The sequence below is a fragment of the Nematostella vectensis genome, chromosome 8 (genome assembly GCF_932526225.1).
Source record: "Nematostella vectensis chromosome 8, jaNemVect1.1, whole genome shotgun sequence".
NCBI classification, from domain to species: Eukaryota; Metazoa; Cnidaria; class Anthozoa; order Actiniaria; family Edwardsiidae; genus Nematostella; species Nematostella vectensis.
In genome coordinates this window covers 13,987,472-14,008,400 of record NC_064041.1, presented here as the reverse complement: position 1 = coordinate 14,008,400, position 20,929 = coordinate 13,987,472, and the positions used below count along the sequence as shown (strand labels likewise).

The following is a 20,929-nucleotide window of genomic DNA, read 5'->3' as shown; positions in this document are numbered from 1 at the left end:
CAAATAAGTGAGTAAATAAGCGGAGATAAAAACAAATAGAATTTGGGAAAGCTTAAACATTATTCTTTATTTTCCTACAGAAAATTTTTTCGTGGCCTTTAAATACCAGATTTAGCCGTTACCCATGAACTACTGCTGGTGACGACACATGGATTCAAAGTGCAACCTTATTTGGAATAGGTGTATTACCACTACCGGTTACGAAAGGAAAAGTAGCCAGGAAAAAAGGGGAAAAATAATCTTATTTATCGAGGGATGCCCAGAACGGTTTTACTTGTTACACAGAGCTTTTGAAACAAAATCTTTTAATTTATTAAAAACGTACCTCCCTGACACGTTGAAAGACGATTTCTAATGAACATTCTCGGTTTTGCTTAAAAGTTAAGGACTCAATAGCATTTGCACAAGCCGTGTATATTAAAAAAGCTTGACCTAAAAAAAAGACAGCAACGTGGTTGAGTTGATGGGGTAGCTGTGGTTGAGTTGATGGGGTGATGGGGTAGCTGTGGCTGAGTTGTTGGGGTAGCTGTGGTTGAGTTGATGGGGTAACTGTGGTTGAGTTGATGGGGTAACTGTGGTTGAGTTGATGGGATAGCTGTAGTGTTGAGAAGTTTAAATGTTGTTATGGACACCAAGAGCAAGACTTCTACAAATGCAAGCAAATAATGACATATAAAATACGAAAAATATTTTATTAAAAGATTATCAAAAGTAACAAAATTAGATAAAAAAACCGTTGAAGCTTCATAGTAAATTATGTCTATATCATCTTCAATCAATGAAAAATAGTCATGTACAAGTATATACTGCAAATGAATTTTCTTAATGTCTAATACGTAAACATTGCACTATATTAGTTATATTCAATACCGATGACTGGAATAAAGGAAAATCCTAGCATCACACATTCAAAACTTCACGCGTAAAAAGGAAGGGTTGCAAATGGTCCCTAGAAATGTTGAAATTCTCCCCAAATTTTAAGGGATCTTGAATTCTTAGAAAATTTAGAGAGTCGACGTCTCGTTCTTGGATTTTTAAAAAAGCAAAATCACGTTTTCTCGGATTTTGAAAACGGCCTTCTCGGCCGTCTCGGAATTTCTTGGATTGACCATTCGCTACCCCTAAAACACACTTCTCTGTCACATTGCTGGTCTCGAACGCATAAATGCAAGCGCTACAAAGGCGACAATTGATAATGTAAAAGAGCAAACGCAATAAAGGCTTGTGTACAGAGCTAGCCTCCTACACAGGCATCCCGACCCAGGCCCCACTCTTTCTTGAACACGCCACAGGAAGCCCGAAATAACAAAAAGCCTTTTTCCCAAAATTACTTGAGACGCCTTCGGAGGAGGCTAGTGTACAGCTACGTTCATTGCTCCATCCAAAAGCTAGAAGCTCTTGTGTTGCGCTTGCGTGAGAACCAGCCTTGTGAGCCACACACACCTAGATTTGCTACGGACCAAAATATGGTGTTATAGAAAAAACAGACATTTCTATCTAAATAATTTCGCTCAAGCTAGCATCACAAGAAATAAAAATCGAGCATGCAATCCTTGGCTAAAAGGTACAAGTGACATTGCATAGAAAAAACATATGGATTAGCGAACAATGTGGTTGCCATCCCTGTAAGATAAAGTGATCGCTCCCTAAACTCTAGGCCTATAGTCGCACCGCGCACTACGTTCGCAAACGTAGTATGGCGTAGGTATTACGAGTTGACTAGAATAGATCTGCGATGTTTACGTCGAAAACGACTTCAGCCAGAGACACAAATAATTGCCTTTCCTCGATGTTTGCAAACTCGAAGTCGTAGGTGCGATTAGCGAAGATCGAGACCACATTCCCGAGGTCACGCAGAAGAGGGTCACGTGACTTCCTTGCCCATTTTCTAGTGGCGTGCGTGACATACTTCCCAGGTAGAACAGAACGCACCTCTGAAATATAATTCGAATGGAGTTAGTTGGCCACAGTCCACATTAGTATCAGTAAACAAGAATATTTATAGATTTGTAAAGAGCGCTAAATATGACATTTTTGAAGAGATATATAAAATAGCTTTGTGTGATCCCTCCTATCCCCCGGATATCACCCGGATATCACCCGGTTCTCCTCCTGGGGGTACTGATCTGTACCATTCCACAGGCCCATAGGGGTGGAGGGGGTGCGTTTTTTGTCAGACTCCCAATAAAAAGTCCAAATATATACTGTAGTCAATTACTGTTGTCATTAGAAGCGTTTCTGCTTAGCTGCAAAGGGGGATCTCAAGTTGCCTTTGCCTCGACTTGAGTCGTCAATATATATTTTTAAATACTTATCTAAAAAAAAAATAATCGGCGGCAGTACCCACCCATTTTGAGGCTCTGGGTTGCCAAAGAAAAAGGGAACAGACATGTTACATACATACCTTTGAGAGGGATCGTGATGCTAGCTGATTGTGCGAACCTGCTGGTGTTTTTAAAGCGCAACTCTCTGTTTAGATTGACAGTAAGCTCCCCTGCTTTGCTTCTTTTCCCTGTCAATAGAAATGCTGGCATTAATTATTAATATGGAATTCAGTGGAACCTCGAAAAAACAAACATCTCTGTTAAACGATACCGATTTGGGGGGTGGGCGGTTGTGGGAGGGAAATTTTGTTCTCTAAAAACGCTGGCAAAATAACTTTACTAGATTACACTTAATATCAATAGGCTTGCCATTGGCCTTGTCAAACGTAAACCCCAGAGCGTATGTGACCCAAAAATGTAAGCAAGTAAACGTTAATATAAGTAAATCCCGGTTTGCAAGGTGTAAAATTTGTCGTGTCTGTAAACACATCCATGACTCTAGCTGGGGATTTTTCCCAATTCGTGCAGCCTTGATTTGAATATGTGTCACAAAGTGAGTTGAAATTATTTTCCTGCGTTTCCAGTCTTCTTGGGTAAAGACACTAAACCGGTGGTACAGTTTCAAACTTACACTAACCTGAATCGGAAGGGACTAACCTAAAGGGACGTAAAAAAACAATGGGGAAGCAATAAACCCTTTGGCTGTGACCAGTGACCCTCGGTAACAGTGCTTATAAGCAATACACACACGGGGGCACTTGATTTGGAGCTAGCTCTGTTGTGCCTTCGCAATAACTGGTGGAGTTAGTGTAACCTTAGAATAAGATTGTGCCCACTCTCTACAAATCTCCCCACTATACTCACCACCCTCCCCATAGAGGACAACAACAACTCCTGTCGTGAATCTCTTCAGGGCCCTCCGCTGCTTGTAGCCAGGAGCTCTTTGGTACAGCTCAGGGAACATCGTTCTGTACCGAAAGCTGATAGAGTTGACCATTATCATTCCAACAGGTCGGGCATCTGGGAGTTGCCCCATAGAGTAGTGGTCCCCGGGACACATGCACACGTCCGTGGGGCCAGGGAGCACGTCTGCCCACGCCCTGTCGGAGGATTTGTAGTGCCACAAGACGGGGGAGTACTTGGGATTCTCGCTACGGATGTACAGGACAGGGCCCTCGTATTGAACCTAAGAAACACGCTATAAGAACAGGGCCGTAGCAGGGGGTGGGGCAGGTCCCCCCCCCAAAAATAATTATAAGAAAATGACCAGTAGGGGAGTGGCTGTGCCCCCAATATTTTCTTTATGTTTCTGTATTGTGCCCCCCCCCAAAAAAAAAAAAACATAAAAAATATATATATATATATATATATATATATATATATATATATATATATATATATATATATATATATATATATATATATATATATATATATAGTGTTGGTTTGAGAAAAATACAAACTACATAGGTTTCCCTACAGGTCTGTTTCGTGGTTGCCCTCTCATCAGGGGATTTAAAAATCCCACGAAACAGACCTGTAGGGAAACCTATGTAGTTTGTATTTTTCTCAAACCAACACTATACACCGCTCTACTTTCGAGTATCGAGCACTTTCTATGAAAGCTTTCAACCATCATTATATATATATATATATATATATTTCGAGGCATGCTACTCCCCTGAAGAAAGGAATGAAGAAGGAGAACAAAATAATATAGCGACGAAAGTGAAATCGACTGAAGTTAACAAGATCTTGAATAGGTAAGACGAGAACCTGAGTTCGCGCTTACTTTAACACCAAGGAACGGGATTTGTGGGTTTACTAGTAATGGAGTTCTAGCTTCAGAACGGGTTTTAGGGTAAACAGCGGCCCTGAAGACGGATCGGGAAGCAAAGCAGCCAGAAAACAGGAATTAGACCAAGGAATTACCTTTGGTGGCTCCCATTCATCGTGCGTTTTACTTGAGATGACCTGGTCGTGAAGCAAGCTGTCCCACATGGCTTGCAAACTGAAGAGAGACAGGTCCAAGTCGCGGCTCCGTTTTTGCAGCAAATCCAACATTTCCGACATCGAATGCTTTTTGCGTAAGCTCTGGTACTCGTCCTCTCTCATTTTCAAACTTTTGACAGCGATTCTCAACATGTACTCCTCGAATTGGAGCTTGACAGAAAAATATAATAAGTGTTTAATTTTCCATTTATTTCTTTTTTAATTTGTCGTCAGGTGTTTGTTTATTTCTGCATATATGAGTTATAATATAAAATCCACAAGCTAGATTTAAATACAATATGTGCATGTACCTCTACTTGATCCTCTGGTGTTATATCTTGCAAAAAGTGCGATGTAAATCTCCCAAATCCTCCAGATGACGGTGACCACACGTAAGTGTCAATCATGCAGACAAACGCCACTTTCTCCCCCTGTTCAGTGCATATGGAGGCCATCTCAAATGCCACCAGGCCTCCGAAGGAATACCCACAGATGAAGTATGGCCCGTGTTTCTGTTCGTTTCGCATCAGGGCAACGTAGTGTGTGGCTAGCTCGCGCACACTCGACCAACTGCCAAGAAAAGTTGGGTCGGTGTATCCAATGGAGTACATAGAAACTAGGGTCTGAAATATTAGAAACGAAATGGAAATGACGTTAACCATTAAGCGTAAATTTGAGAAAGATGTGAGAATAATAACCTTTAACAGTTATAAAGATGCCAAAACATTACCCGTAACCGTAAAACGCCTATTTTTTGACCGTTAACCACAAATCAGGTACCACCATTCAGGCCCTTCTCTTTTCCTTTTTCTTTTCTTTTATATTCAAAGTTGAGTATTCCACAAGATGTATACGTTCACCCAGCCTACCAATCAAAGGGCACGTAAGAAAAGGCTTGTCATATTTTTTTCCTTTTTATGGAGAATTGGAAATAGGGTTGTATTTACATCCAGAATGATAATTAGAAAGTAGATCTCTTTATTTATTTAAGATAGCATCAAAATAAAAGAGAAACTCGATAGTCAGATTTTTCATTTACATTTCGACTAATCATATGAGTGATAAACTACCCCTCTTGAAGGCCTCAAATTATTGGGGGGCACGATACAGAAACGTTAAGAAAACAATGGGGGCACAGCCACGCCCCTACTGGTCATTTTTTAATAACTTTTTTAACTATTTGGGGGGGCACGTGCCCGTAGTGCCCCACCCCCTGCTACGGCCTGTCCTCTTATAAACTTTCATACTAGAAAGTGGTTTAGGTGAACGTACTTGAGATCTGAAACCAGAGGCGAATGGTGCGACACTCATGGCGTAACGATGCGAAGGATGGATGCAAAAGAGCTTGACCTCGGCCTCGTCCGGGGTATAGACAGGGACCACCTTCACGGATGGCTTGTCCGATAGACCATCCATCTCTTTGCTTTCCCCAAAGGAATCGTCCTGCGTTGATGAACACGTGATATAACGTTAGAATGCAGACACCAAAGCTTATATTCCTGGGTTATCATTGTTCGTTAGTTAACGCTATATTTTGGGTAGTAAGTAGTAGATAACATAAAAGCGGATGATCGGTATAATATGGGCAATGGTGTGCCCGAGGCAGGTACCTAATTATAAAGTGAGTAGTTCACTTGTACGGCGTTGAGATCAATGAAATAAAGTAAACTGCTGAAAGTTCTAAAATAAGCTAACTCTTAAATGACAGTAAATGCTTTGGCTAAAATATATTCAATGTGCTGTCTTTGCTAATCAGTAGACATCTGCATTAAAAATAATGCCAACTCTTAGCCGAGCAAGGATCTATATCAAAATTTAATGCTACTGTTTAATAACTCATCAACCCCCAGTCTTTCCCTGCTATCTATTCAAACCCTCTCGTGCTTTAGCACAGTAGACTTGTATTGGAGTTTACAGTGTGTAGATGTGATATGAATACTGTGCTGGTATTGGTTTGCACCCTCATAAATGAATATGATTCAAGGGTGCTTTGAGCCCGCGTAACGCCGAGGAACACGGGAGTCGAGAAAAAAAAACAGCATTTTCCACGACTTCTCGTGTTCCACAACTTCACTCTAGCTCAAAGCACCCCTGAATAACCTTCAGGAAGTGTAATTACATTTGGTCCATTTTTGTGATTATTGGTAGTCCTGAATTCGTTGTCTTCTTGTTCGATCACCGTGTTGCCTGCAAAATCCTGCTTCTTCTGGGTTTCTTGCTTGACTTCAGGATGAGATATCATTTCTTGGATGTCTTTTATAACTTTTTGTGCGTTTGTGTCTGGTTGCAGGAAGTAGAATGTCTGCAACATTTGAATTAGACACTAAATATAATGATAATAACCTAAACAGGACTGACAAAATACATTTTCTAAGAAAACATTTATGACTATTCCTATGCTAAAGCATAGTATGAGAGATTGTTACCTCAAAAGATATCTGGAGTGATGTCTCGAAGGCCACCTTTAGAGTTAGTGCGGTAATTGAGTCCACCCCAAACGAGTACAAGCTTGTCATTTGGTCAGTCTCGGAGAAGGAGTCCATTTCAAAACAACGTGTCAATGTTGTGATAACAAACTCCTCGATCAACTGGTTTCTCGCGGCTGTGTCTCTCTCAAATAGGGTACGAGACGCCAATGAGGCAGTTGCATCTAATAAGCGAATAGCTACATATATAATTCAATCTTGACTTAGTTTAGCAAATCAGTGCTCGAAGCATTGTCGTGTGCGCTGTTTTGAATGTTTGAGAAGTACTTGCCTGCGTGTTGTTCTAGGTGGTTAACTTCTTCCCTCAAATGCTCAACTCGTTTCGATAGGGCAGATTCTTCGTTCGACTTAAAAAATCGTGGCCAATCGATTTCGGACAAAGTAACTTGGCACCTGCTTGGCTGGCACTTCAGGATCTCGAGCAGGAAATTTGCACCTAACAACCCAAGGAACAAGACAAGTCACATACCCCCAAAAGCTAGGTATATTTATTCCAGTCACAGAAATACCGCAAAAAAAACAAAAACATTGAAGTTGAAAGAACTGTTATTAAAGTTTGAAACAACTTCATACGAATCTGTGTTCACCTCTTGCAGCATCAAGTAACCCAAATCCATACTCCGCGTGCATCTTTGCGATCTTCTGCTGCCTTGTCAGAAGACCAGCACCGCCAATAGGTCCCCAGTTGATGGCGAGGCCAGGAAGACCAAGAACATGACGTCTGTATGCTGCCAGCCCGTCCTTGAAGGCATTTCCAGCTGAGTACGCGGACTGACCTCGACCGCCCATCACCGAAGCGAGAGAAGAGAACAAGACGAAGAAATCGAGGTCCATCTGAAGACTCATCTTGTGAAGTAGATACGCCCCTAAACACAAACTGATCTTCAGTAGCCGTTATTTGATACAATAAATTGGCGTCAAAAGGATCTTTGTTCTTGAGAGCGAGCTTTTGAAGATGGAGAGCCTGAAGAATTGCTTCAGGGGTCAGTTTTAAATTTTGGAAGCTGAGAAACACCCGATTTAAAAGTATGATGTTTATAAGGACACGTATTTGAATGTGATATTTAGGAGGCAGCCGCTATCCAGCCATCCCCCCTGCTATTGCAATGTAGTATGGCTTATGATTGTTTGCATTTCAACAATGAAAATAATTATGTTTAATACTTTTTTTTACGACCCAGACCTTTATTATCTTCTGTCATATTTGCAGGAATAGCTTATGGAAATGATAGCATTGCTATAAGTATACAAATCACACTAACCTGTTACTTTTGGTGCCAATACAACTTTGAAACTGTCAAGATCCATGTTGTGCACGAACGCGTCGTTTAATACAACCGCCGTATGGACAATGCCTGCCATACTAGGAAGCTCCCTCAGCTTCAGCTCTAGCGCCTTCATCTGCCTCTCACTGGATAAATCCACTTGCTCAATAATTATACGGGCACCTGTCTTCTCTTCGAGTTCTTTGATCTCTTGTTTCTTAGCATCGTCTGGGGATGACCTCGCTAGAAGAACAATTGTCTTTGCGCCGTTCTCTGCCATTGATCGGGCGACTTCAAATCCAAAACCCCGAACACCTCCCGCAACCATGTACGTCCTGTCATGTTTCATCCCGAAGTGGTCTAGTCCAGCAATCTCGACATTTGGAGATGCACTGCCGTCAAAGACAAAAGACCTGTATAAAGTCGATACTTTCTCTTGGACTTCTCCATTGATATTCCACTTTACGACTGCATTATAAACGTTCGTGATCTCTTGAGGTATCGCAAGAAGTTTGTCAAGAACTCCAGTTTTCGTTAACATCGACTGGCAACTGAGCCACATTTCTTCAAAACTTTCATCTCCTTCAGTCAGCAACTCTTTCGGACTGATCCTGTCATAACAGAAGGACCTATCTCCAGGAAGAATAGCATGGCCTGTAAATTTGTCGCACGCAACCACCAGTTTCCCGTTAGATTTCAAAGCAGAGTAACTGCGCTTCATGGACCAAGTATGCGGGTGGGACAAAAATATTACAGCATCAAATTGATTGTCGTACTCTTCCCCTAGTAGGAAACAATTTGGATCCATAATAGCTTCTACTCCAACATCTTGAAGCAGCGCCTTCATGGCTTTGTCTCCAGTTTGTGTTGTAGAGCAGACAGTTCTGTGTCCCATTGCATTTGCGATAGCTGTTGCAGTGTAACCAGCTCCAGTGTCTCCTTCATGAATCAACACGAAGGCTGATTTCTTGTCAGAAAGAGCACGATTTAGAATCTTCCAGGCAAGAATAATGTTGATGGGTAGCGTTGCTGCCTGCATGCCATTGAGTGCCTCTGGTTGGATCATCAGCCTCGCTTCTTTACCTCGAACTTTTTCCCCGACTCTACATGGAGACATAATGCCACATACCCTGTCATTTGTTTTGAAGCGTGAGCTTGTTGAGTTGGCACCAGTCACGACGCCACTAAATGCGATGCAACTGGATGCTTCTACGAAATCGCAAACTTGCTCCTTGAGTGAATAGAGATTTGTTGTCTCTATTTCTACATCCCCCTTTTGAATGCTTGACTTCGTAAGCTCCTTGAAGCAAATGTTGGCATTTGATCCATTTCTCTTAAAAAGGTAGACATCCCTTGCTTTTTGTGTTGCTACATTGGAGGCAACATCTCCTAAGACATCTTCTTCTGTAAGGCGGACGTACCGGTTCACGTACCTTTTTCCATTAGAATACGCGACCTCCATCTCCCTATCTTCTGTGATAACTTCGTTAATCAAAGCCTGTGTTTCTTTTTCTGTCGGTTGGTTACTCAAGTCGACAACTTTCAGTCCAAGTGCAGCAGGTGCCTCTATTGCAGCGGATCTTCGCATCCCCCACACGATAGACGACCATGGCATTGGCTCTGCTCTGCTTGCTCCCATTACATCAGACAAGAACTGTGTTCCCATTGTGACCATCAAAACCAGCCCATTGTCAATGTCTGCGTTCATCATCAATTTTATCAGGCTAAAGGAGCTTCTCAACGACAAATTTTGAATATGATCAATGCTCTTGTAAGACTCTGGCAAACTTTGAGCTTGGATTGGCCAAAATGTGACAACCTTCAACTTTTTATGCTCTTGTTTTGACTGGGCAATTCCACTTAAGACAGCATCCTCTACCCTTCGCTCGTCAGATTTAGTTTGAAAGTTGTTTGATTCAGGTGCACTAAGGGCGATAACATTCGCACCCTTCAGTTTCAGTCCTGAGACGAAGGCGTCAGCATATCCCAGGGAGTCTTTCAGTACAACATACACGACGTCTTTCCAAGCGACGATGCCTGACTCGGGAATGTCTGCGTGTTCCCAAGTTACATTGAAGGAAAGGTAGTCGAGAGTGGATTGATCACCTTTGCCTGACGAGTCTAATGCTTCAGATTTGAGGCCCTTCATTTGCAAGAAAGGTCTTCCCTCAAGCGTCATCTGAGTGATGTCAAACTCTCCAGACGGTGATTGATTAACATGGCAAAAAACTTGTCGAGGAACAGGTGAGAAAATAGCTTTTACACTTTCAAATCCAGTGGGAAGTCTCGTGGAAGTAGAAACTGACGATTCTTTATCAGGTATGGTTGCCTGAAGGCAGGTGTCGAGAATACATGGATGAAAGACGTAGCTGCTCTGTTCTTCTATCTCATCTGTTTCCACAAGACACAGGATTTCACTGGAACTTTTCCAAATTCGTTTTATATGCGAGAAAGCAGGTCCAAACGAAAAACCTAAGCGTCTTCTCACCCTTTGAAACTGCTCGATTGGGTACTCCTCCATGTTCTGCATTAGCTCTTTGACATCGTTTCCGAGAGAAAGCTCACTTGACAAAGCTATAAATGAATAGATGAATAAGAAAGTATAAAAAGTAGTTATGTAGGTAAGTAATAAAAGATAAATAATAAATATTTTGGCAATGGCCGATAAATATTTCAAAAATGACCACTTACCTTTTTCGGATAGAGGCTCAACGTCACAAGCTATCCTTCCACTAGACAGCAAAATCTCTGAAAGGTCTTCCTGTACGCTTGTGATTTGGTATCTTGCTTCGCCTGCTCCTCCTTGTTTCTCAAGGCGCATCCTCATGTTTCGAATCTGCCCTTCTGGTAGCGTCAGCACTGCTCTAAACTTGACATCTTTAAGTTCTAGCGAGCTGCACATGAAGGTTTCTTTGGACATCGCAAAAGCCATCTCAAGGTATGCAGCGGCTGGCATAATAGTTCCTCCTTGGGTAAGAGTGTGGTCTTTGAGATAAGGGAGGTGGTACGTGTCTACCTCAGTGTCCCAGCATGTTAAACCAATGAATGGTTTGGTTTGAACTGTTTTGCTGAGAAATGGGTGCTCATGAGAAAGAACGACATCATCTGTTCTTGTATGAAGCGGAAGAACACTTTTGTCGGGATCCTTGGACCTGAACCAATATTCCTTCTCGTGCCATGAATACAGCGGGAGTCTGATGAATTTGGACTTGTCGGAATAAGGGGACACGCGGCTTAACAGAACTGGGTAGCCTGAAGTAAAGAAGTGACATGCAGTATTCTTCAAAAACGTCTTATGCTGCGCTGAGATTTTCCTTGATGAAAGCGTTGGAATGACACGAGGAAAGTCGTCACCTTTGATTTGCTCTTGAGCTGCGATTTGACTGACGTAGTGCGCAAGTGTTGGTTGAGCGCCGATCTCTACGACATCTCGATAACCATAGCGCAAAAGAGCCAGAGTGGCTTTGTGGAACTCAACTGGTTGTCGGATGTTTTTCCACCAGTACTCCTCATTGAGCTCTTTTCCTGGCAGTTCTGCTCCTTCTACAGAAGAGTAGAAACAAATGCCGCCATCGACTGGTAAGAGACGCATTTTAGAAATTTTCCTCTGGAAAGTCGTCTTGATTGGAGCCATGTGAAAGCTGTGAAATGCACGTACAGTGGTAAGAATTTTCCAAGTGCACGTTATATTGTTTAGTTTTAAGTGTTCTTGGAAAGCTTCAATTGACTGCTCATCGCCAGAAAGTGTTACACTCTGTGCATCATTCACTGCTGCGATGTTCACGGTAGAGTCCAGCTTTAGTTCACAAAGAAGAGATCTTGCGCGCTCTTCTGACATCCCCAAAGCTGCCATCAATCCACTTTGTTGGCATTCATGCTGTAGACTTGCTCGGAGCACAACGATAGACAACACATTTTTCAAGGGGAGAGCTCCACAAATAGCAGCTGCTGCGAGCTCGCCCAGACTGTGCCCGATGACGGCAGAGGGACGAATTCCCCAAGAGATCAGCAGTCGAGCAATTCCACACTGCAATGCAAACGTAGCGGTCTGCCCGATGACTAAATCGTCTAGTCTTGACTTTTCTTCTGTGGCAGTTAGTTCCTCAAGCAGATTCCATTCTTCTCCGATATCCTTTAGCAGACCGTCAATCTCTTTTATAGTGCTCAAAAAAGCGGGTTCCTTGTCAAGCAGCTCTTTTGCCATACCGTACCACTGGGGTCCCTGTCCCCCAAACATGAACACTACTTTTCGATTCACCTCTTTCGCAACACCATAGGATACATCAGTCTCCCAATTATTTGTGTCCGCTCCAAAATCTTGTAGTAGCTTGATGACCTCGTCGACAGTTTCGAACGCAATTGCCATTCGATGAGGATGAATAGTCTTCTTATTCAAAGAATAACAAACTTCCGCTATTCTGCCATGAAGGTCTTTGTTTTCTGATAACCACGCGGACAGCGTCTTAGCGGCCTTGTGGAGGCTCTCATTCTCTTTCGCAGACAATGTCAGCACATGATCTTCTTTAGCTTGTTTCATGGTCGGGCTTTGGTCAGAAGAGATGAACTCGCGTAGTATTGCATGAGCATTGCTTCCGCCAAAGCCATAAGAGCTCACGGCACCGATCCTGGGTTTTCCATTTTTTCGCTCCCATTTTTCCTCGACTGTTTGCAGCGTCATTCTCCTTTCGTCAAGTTTCAATGCAGGGTTCACAGTCTGCACGTTAACAGTAGGGACAAAGTGGCCATTTTTTATCATAAGCGCCAGCTTTATGACTCCCGCTAGACCGGATGTTGACTCCGTATGGTTTATGTTGGACTTAACCGATCCTACCCTTAAGGTACGGGAGTTTTCATTTATAGACTCACAGTAAACCTCAGACAACGCTGTTATTTCGACAACGTCTCCGATTGCTGTTCCAGTGCCATGTGCCTCGACGTAGTCGATGTCATCTGCCTGTAAACCTGACTTTTTTAACACGAATCGAGCCAACTCAGCCTGTCCTTGAACACTTGGAGCTGTCATGGGTACTGCTTGGGATCCATCACTATTCATACCGCATGAGACAATCTCTGAGTAAATATCGTCACCATCGTTTACTGCTGTGTCCTTGAGCTTGAGTATCACTGCGGCAAACCCTTCACCTCTGCCGTATCCGTCTCCTGATGAGTCAAAGCTTTTGCAGCGTCCATCCGGGGCAAGTAGGCCTGCCAGGCTGGATACCATGTGATTCATATGACTGAGTATGATGTTAGAGGCGCACACTACCGCAGCTTCGCAGTCTCCATTTTCTAAGCTCTCAATTGCAAGTCTGAGAGCTATAAGGGAAGATGAGCAAGCTGTGTCGACTATGAAGCTTGGGCCGGTGAAATTGAAGCAGAATGAAATTCTGTTAGCAATGATAGTTCGTGCAGTCCCAGTTGCAGCAAACTGGTCCAAGTTTGTTTTATTGTCATCAGTTAGTACTAAACCTCCATAGTCTTGAGTCTTTGCTCCGACGAATACGCCAGTCCTGCAAGCCCGGAGGTCCTCTATTGACATACCCGAGTCTTCAATAGCCTCATAGACTACTTCAAGTAAAATTCTCTGCTGAGGGTCCATGCTATTCGCTTCTTGTTGGGAGATGTTGAAAAAACCTGCATCAAAGCCTTTGATGTTCCCTAGATATGATCCTGCGGTGGTACAAATACGGCCAGGAACGAAGCGTTTCGGGTGGTAGACGGACTTGAACTGTTGGTATTCGGATTTTCTGTTCTCTGGGAAGTCTGAAGTGCCACAATCGCCACTTTTCAGTGCCTCCCAGAACTCGTCTTTGTTTTGAGCAAGAGGAAATCGACAGCCAATGCCAATTATTGCTGTCACTTTGGCTGATGGCTCTTCTACTAGTTTGGCCTTCACAGGCTTTGGAAAACCATCTGGTCTCTTATTGTAAAACCGCTGAGAAAAGTAATCCGGAATTTGAAGACGGCGTTGTTGCATTTCAAATGTCGACAAAATAGATGGCAAAAGTACTGATGCATGCAAGTAGCCAAGCAAGCAAAATGCTGGAATAACTTGTAGAAAGACAACGTCAAGATTAGTGAAAACAAGCCCTAGCGCCAATGAGCAAATGATTTGAGCCAATAACGCTGATAACAAAGGTACAAATGTCGAATTCACTGTCCTTGTCGCCCTTCCTGGTCCAAATCTAGAAATAAGAAAAACCTGGCTCACAGAAATACTCCACAAGAATGATAATATGAAAACAGGGAAAGAACAGACAAACGTTAGCTGATTGAGAGGCACATCAAAAAGGCATAGAAGTGTTACCAGCTCTAATGCCAACATTAGGAATGAAAAGAAAATGATGATCGTAGCTCGTATACTTGCAGTAACCAGAAATAGAACTACCGTAACGCACAGAAGTGAAATAGCAACTGAGATTAACACATTGCTTTTAAATCTGTCGACATCTTCTATTGATGCAAAGCCGTTACACAGAATCATGACGTTTTTTGTTAACCTGCTCCTGTTAAGTAATTGAATTAAGTCTCTTTTCACTGCAGAGGTGACTTGACGCATTGGCAAATGGATTAGCGATTCCACAATCACGCCCTTCCTAACTCTGATATCATGCTTGAATAATGTTCCAATTGTAGTATTCATAAACATTTGCTGGCAAGCTTTGAACTCCCCTCCCGTGCATAGTCGCTTCTCGGATTCCCTCCACTGCTCAAAAGAGGTCAGCCATGATCTCGCTTTCCCTGCGCTGTGCGACGTGGAACTAAGGCTGTTCACCAAGTCTACCAAAGACGCTCTTAAATGGTTGTTCGCGTATTCCAAGTCTCGTACAAGCAAAATCACGTCTTCCCCTGAGCGCATCTCATCCTTGACATGTTTATCGTACAGCATGGTCACTCGGTTACTGCCGAGTGCTGATGGATTAGTGACCACAATATATGCCACGCAAGCAGCTACAATAGCAAGTGCAATTCCGAAGACAATTATTTTCCCTGTTGAGGACGAAACAAGTTTTGCCCATTTCCATGAGACTTTTCTCACTCCAAAAGATCGTACATTAGCCTTTAAACGATTTTCTGTGGGCCCAAACCACCTTTGTATCCAGACAAGAGCAGGCATTACAATCAGAAACAGAGACCCAAACGTGAAAAGGCTATAAAAGAACGATAGTAACATGAAGTGAATGACGCCAGTAACACAGGACCACACAGCAATACAGTTTAAAAGAATAGCAACAATTGCAGTAACTGTAACGACAAAACCGGTTTTGGTCATACACTCTCTTATTTGACGTCGAACGGATGTCCACGGAGAAACTACCTCGACTGATTTGATAAGAATGAGACACAAAGCAAGATGTTGACAAAACCCATAAAATGGGATAATAGAAAAGAAGTCATGATAAGGGATATTAAAGGCAAATATAACACCAAAGGCAACACTTGTACATAACGCAGCATTGATTGAGATAACAAAGAGGGCTGTTAAGACAAAAAAACTTCTTGTGAAAAAGAGGAATGCAAATTCAAGGCCAATGAAAATTAGCGCCGGTAAGGCGTACAGCAGGTATTGCCGTGTAGGTGTGACCATAGACCACAGTTTGTCCGCGTTGTTCCTGTCCGACTCAAGAGTGGATCTGCAATCGTACTGAGACGAAAGCTTCCTTGAGATAGAATAAAGGTCTTCTCTAAAGGCAACAAACATAGTTTTTTCCTTCTGGGTGCGTGGCTCTTTCATATAGAATGTGAGCAAGATGCCTTTGGCACTAGCCTTCGAGTGATTAGAGTATGTTTGCTGAACGCGAACCCCTGTAAATGCTAGAGTGTCACTGACAAAAGCAAGCCCAATATCACATACAGCATGTCCCTCGCAAGACGTGATTTCTCTAATGTCATCATGAGTCAGTTTAGAAATAGCACTTGGCAGATTACATTGGGCGCAATTATTCCTAAATGCGAAACTTCTATTAGCAACAGTGCTGGCCAAATCTTCAGCAGCCTTGAAGCAATCTGAGCTAGGATCAAATACGTTCCCTGAAATACCATCCGAAAAAATGACGTTACTTCTCCATGCATCGACAATTGGAAAGATCCTGGACGCGTCTCGTAGGTTATTTCGCTCGTGATTGCCATTGGAGTGGAATGCCTCAGGAGCCCAGTCTGTTTTCTCAGCGCGCATGTAACCCAGACAAAGAAGACTCATGATTATCAAGGTGGTGGCAAATACAAGCGCGCTTTTTTTGAAAACCGCTAATCCAAGTCTATATAGTCCATTTTCGATTTTGACAACGATCTCGTGTGCAATAGAAACCACAAACATCTGAAATCCACGCTGGCCTTTCTTGTGGTCATTTCTGCCCTTTTCTTGTTTTTGCACTTTATATCTGTATTGTAGAATGATATATCATAAACATCAGCCAGGGGCGAGGGGGATTTTTTTTTTAAAGCGAACATTCTTACCATACAAATTCATGAAACATTATAAATTAGTTAGTATCGAAATTATCAAGCACATTTTCAAAAACACTTTCATATATCAGATATCCACTGGAAGGAATAGTCAGTTTTGCTATAATGTATTTGGCAGAATTCGCTAAAATACATTCTGCAACGGCTGGTCGATTGCTCTGACCTTTTGTCCAAGGGATTTAAAAATAACAAATAAGAATGGAGCCTTCCCCATTTCGATGGGGCAAGTTCGCAGGCCGATCTGTGCAGGCTCAGATATCACACAAACGAGCAATAGGGCGGACGGTAAAGATGGAGCATCCATAATGTGTTGCTACCCTTTAGGGCCTCTCGCGGGTAATTGTTTTCAAAAATTCTTTCAAATCGAAACCCGTTTAGTAGCCCCAAAGCGTGCGATCGAACTGATCTTTTGCGAATATAATCACCAATGCTTCTAGTTTGCAAATTCATAAATAGATACGAGGATTATTAATCGGTGAGACGTGACGAACGTGCAAACAAAATCGCAGTCTAGGGGGTTTGGTACAAAATATAAAAACCTGTAGTTGCAAACTACTCCAATTTGCGTATATGAGATTTAGTCCAACTTGATATATTATATGACAAGCGGACCACCGAATAAATTCCTTGGAAATATCGAAAAAAATCTAGTTCCAATTTCTAACTTACTACCCGCGAGAGGTCTTTAAACCCACATTTTTTTTGCGAATTCAAAGCTAATGCATTGCGAAATTTGCAAAGTTGATGGTGTTGTTATACAACCGACAGGCTACGGAAATTTACCAGTCTTTACCTTCACGGCCTCAAGGGCTACACTCGAGGTGCTAAATGAAGAATGGTAATCCGCTTCTTTTCACGTTTCACTACTCTTCCACTCATACAAAGCTTATTCAACAGTATTGGGAAAAATGCTGATGATTTGAAACAATATAGCGCCAACCCCTGAGAGTTTTACACGTTTTTTTCGATTCACAAAGATCCTGACCAAAACGAAATCAACAATCTTGAGATATAACTTTTACAGGTGTAACATTTTGCATGATCAAAGGCTTTAATGTGAGGTTTCACGAATAAACTCAATAAGCCCAATATGTCAACAAGTGTGTAAGGGACGCACAATTAGAAAGTGAAGTGGGGGGTGGAGGGTGGGGGAGGTTTCAGTCGTGCATGTTTTTTTTTTTTTCGTCTCCAAGAAGGCGTGCATTAATTTATTTCATTGTTGTATGCTTTTTTTTTCTGTCTGGTTCGGGCTGCATGCATTTTTTCCAGGCTTTTCATCGTATATGGATTTTTTTTGTCCCCCCCCCCCCCCCCCTTCCACCTCCACCCATTCACTTTTCTAATGGTCTGTCCCTAACTTATATATTGCCATATATAAGTGCGGAGAACTCAACCAGTAAACTTACAATGAACAAACAAATACAAAATCACACAAGTAGTTTTGCTAATCTTCGTTTTGGTTCATCAAATCTTTTCTAGTAGGTACAGTACGTCTAGAAAGTAAGAGAAGTAATGATTGGGTAAAAGTTTTTTATAAATAGTACCTGCTTTTTTCTTGAAGTTCCATTTCGCTCCGAGTGCCCGATTTCATGGAATCATCATTAAAAGACTCATATGGTCTATATACAGATAAACAATGTTAGCAGAATTAACCAACCAACCAGTCAGTCAGTCAGTCAGTCAGTCAGTCAGTCAGTCAGTCAGTCAGTCAGTCAGTCAGTCAGTCAGTCAGTCAGTCAGTCAGTCAGTCAGTCAGTCAGTCAGTCAGTCAGTCAGTCAGTCAGTCAGTCAGTCAGTCAGTCAGTCAGTCAGTCAGTCAGTCAGTCAGTCAGTCAGTCAGTCAGTCAGTCAGTCAGTCAGTCAGTCAGTCAGTCAGTCAGTCAGTCAGTCAGTCAGTCAGTCAGTCAGTCAGTCAGTCAGTCAGTCAGTCAGTCAGTCAGTCACAACCTTGGACATAAGGCTCAACGTGATTCTCGAATTAAGAGATGCAAACTGCTTTGACCTGAGTAAAAACGAAATAAGCATCTCACCCGGATTTTGTGTAGGCACTCTGGACACAATATGATATGATATTATTGCGTTTATCTCTGGCATGCTATTCTCTGAGATAAAAGTTCATGGACGTTTGCTCGCGTAAGCAAGGCCAACAATTCCCTGTGTACTGTAAAATGAGCAATAACGATAACACTAACCCCTGATCTTTAGACAAACAATTCAAAATCTATTCTCCTTCTCTTTAAAAAAAAGTAGAGTATTTTGTGAGATCTCGCGTGTGTCATGACATTTTAAAGTTTACAGGAAAGTTTCAAAATACACCGCTTAAAAAATCCAATGGTCTGTTGATAATATAATAAGCTGGTTTCAGCGAGAAAAAAAAATTCGTTAAAAGTTCTAAAAGTTAGAAGAGTTTTGAGTAAACACCGAGTGGGATTCATTGTCACGCAACTTTCCTGCGTAATTTCCGTATTAAATTTGTGGTTACATGCATCAATTCATTCAATTTTCTCGAGATTTCTTTCATCGAGCTTGCTTTTTATGCTTTCTTTGAGCCAGATTAGCCGAACGGTCGCTTTAGCTTGTTTTCCATGCGTACATAATGGCAACTGATTATAAATTGAAAAATTCACTGCACATCGGACTTCTTGAATCAGAATAGAACGTTCTATTGAATTCTTTTATAAATGTATTACTGCCTTTCTTTTCACCTCTTTCTCGATCAGCCCAAAAACAAATTTTAGTAATAGTCGTCGCTGGGGAAGTTGAATAAAAATTACAGGAGAAATGTTCCGGATGTTACGCAGGCTGTGTTGTGAGTAGTCCCATATATGGAGTTACGCCACCACGTGACTCACTACTGTTATGTAAGCTTGTCATGTGCTTAATTAAAGGATCACTTCAAAGTTGCTTGTTGAACCCTGTAGTCCGATCATAACAGGTTACGGGCAGTTTAAAGTTGTAGCGAATTCGCTTTTCGTCTAACGTTGACGTTAAGGAGGAACTACAAGAAAGCAAGCTGAAGCCGACCGGAGTCTGAAAACAAATTCGCGATTCCTATCTTCGCGTTTCATAAAATCCCTAAACGTCTTATACCAAATGAAAGCCTAAAAGTTGCAGATTCTTTTTTTGTAATTTACAGCGATGCGAATCAAGAGACCCGCGCGAAAGTTGTGAAATTATTTGCAAAGTCTGGTCGGCTGAACTACAACAAAAAAGCCAGCTAAAGCTGGCTTGCAATTCCTAACTTCGCGTTTCACAAAATCCAAGAATGTCTTATACCAAATGAAAGCCTAAAAGTTGCAGATTCTTTTTTTTAGTAATTTACAGCGATGCGAATCAAGAGACCCGCGCGAAAGTTGTGAAAATATCTCCCATTTCTCGCCCTCCTATCCATCTCTGGGCTTGTTTCATTGGATGATTATTAAAGTAGAAAATAAACAAAAACTTAATGTAAAAGAAGGATTTATGATATAACAATTAAAACGAAATTTACCACACATTACATTTTCCAATTGCCCATATCAAAAGCAGGGCCTGAAATTAAAAACCCTTGAGGACATTGTGCCACCTCTTGCTATCCCTTTCCCCTCCTCATCTCTCTCCCTTTATTTTCTTCCTCCCCCTTTCTCTATACCTCCCTCTGTCTCTCTCACCTTCCCCCCCTCTCTATCTCTCTATTCATCTCTTTCTGACACTAAGTGTCTCAAGAGAGTTTTCACAGTAGACAAAACAAACACCCCCAGTGACTTAAGAGAGTTTTCACGGTAGACGAAGCAAAATAACACCAATGACACAACAAAAGGGTTTTCAGCTAGTGGCGTAGTTTGTTTGAAAGCCTTTTCAAAAAATATTGCGAATTCCAAGTTAAGAATATTTCTAAGAATATTTTGGCTTTAAGAAGAGCTGAGTTTTCCGAATTCAATGCATTTTTTCGCGTGTCTACACCTAAATTTAATGTTCGTCGAATTTCGTCCTGAAATTACCCAGGCTGAAACTCTTGCAAAAGGCAACAAGACTTATTTTTGTTTAGCTTCCGCATACATCCATCTTCACCTCGTCACTTCGTGCTGGTGAAATAAATGCGTAATAACCGATAGATATAAGATGAAAACTAGACGACATAGAAATGTAAACTAAATTCGAGTTTTCGCAAAAAAGATCGTTGTATGTTTGTTTATCAAATGATGCTAATGCCACAATTCAGATCTTACCTCAGAAAAGTTTGAGCCTTTCCTTGTCGAGCAGCTATAGAGAATAAGAGTATTCAAAAGGTTAACAGACTTTTAAGCTATACACCCTTAATAACTAGCATGTACTGCGCATGCTCGACTTCAGAAGTGTCGTAGTGATTGATCTTGCGGTTAAATAAAGCGTTGTGTCTAAGTTCATTTTTAATTTG

General features: G+C 41.8%; 1 protein-coding gene across 3 annotated transcripts; it reads right to left on the bottom strand.

The window, feature by feature from the left end:
* Positions 1-678: 678 nt before the first annotated feature.
* Positions 679-20,929, bottom strand: LOC116608279 (mycocerosic acid synthase-like polyketide synthase). Of its 3 annotated transcripts, XM_048731108.1 has the most exons (15): positions 20,742-20,928; positions 18,078-18,152; positions 16,337-16,448; positions 10,759-16,220; positions 8,065-10,641; positions 7,390-7,668; positions 7,074-7,238; positions 6,743-6,966; positions 6,436-6,618; positions 5,589-5,759; positions 4,628-4,939; positions 4,257-4,487; positions 3,189-3,510; positions 2,405-2,512; positions 679-1,934 (listed from the first exon to the last, which is right to left on the bottom strand). In XM_048731108.1, exons 3-15 carry the CDS (start codon positions 16,414-16,416, stop codon positions 1,720-1,722), a joined length of 10,329 nt encoding a protein of 3,442 aa, XP_048587065.1. In that variant the 5' UTR covers positions 16,417-16,448; positions 18,078-18,152; positions 20,742-20,928; the 3' UTR covers positions 679-1,719. The 3 variants fall into 3 exon arrangements, with proteins under 3 accessions (XP_048587065.1, XP_032225402.2, XP_048587066.1); XM_032369511.2 differs by having other exon boundaries at positions 10,759-16,448; positions 20,742-20,929; XM_048731109.1 differs by lacking the exon at positions 18,078-18,152.

What these genes read in the sequence shown, in the direction of transcription:
- LOC116608279 (XM_032369511.2), bottom strand. Translation starts at nt 18,124, where the DNA reads ATGAAATCGGGCACTCGGAGCGAAATGGAACTTCAAGAAAAAAGCAG. An exon ending in GAACTTCAAGAAAAAAGCAG is followed by an intron (nt 16,449 to 18,077) that starts GTACTATTTATA and finishes TCTACAATACAG; the next exon opens with ATATAAAGTGCAAAAACAAG. An exon ending in TGAGCCTCTATCCGAAAAAG is followed by an intron (nt 10,642 to 10,758) that starts GTAAGTGGTCAT and finishes ATTCATTTATAG; the next exon opens with CTTTGTCAAGTGAGCTTTCT.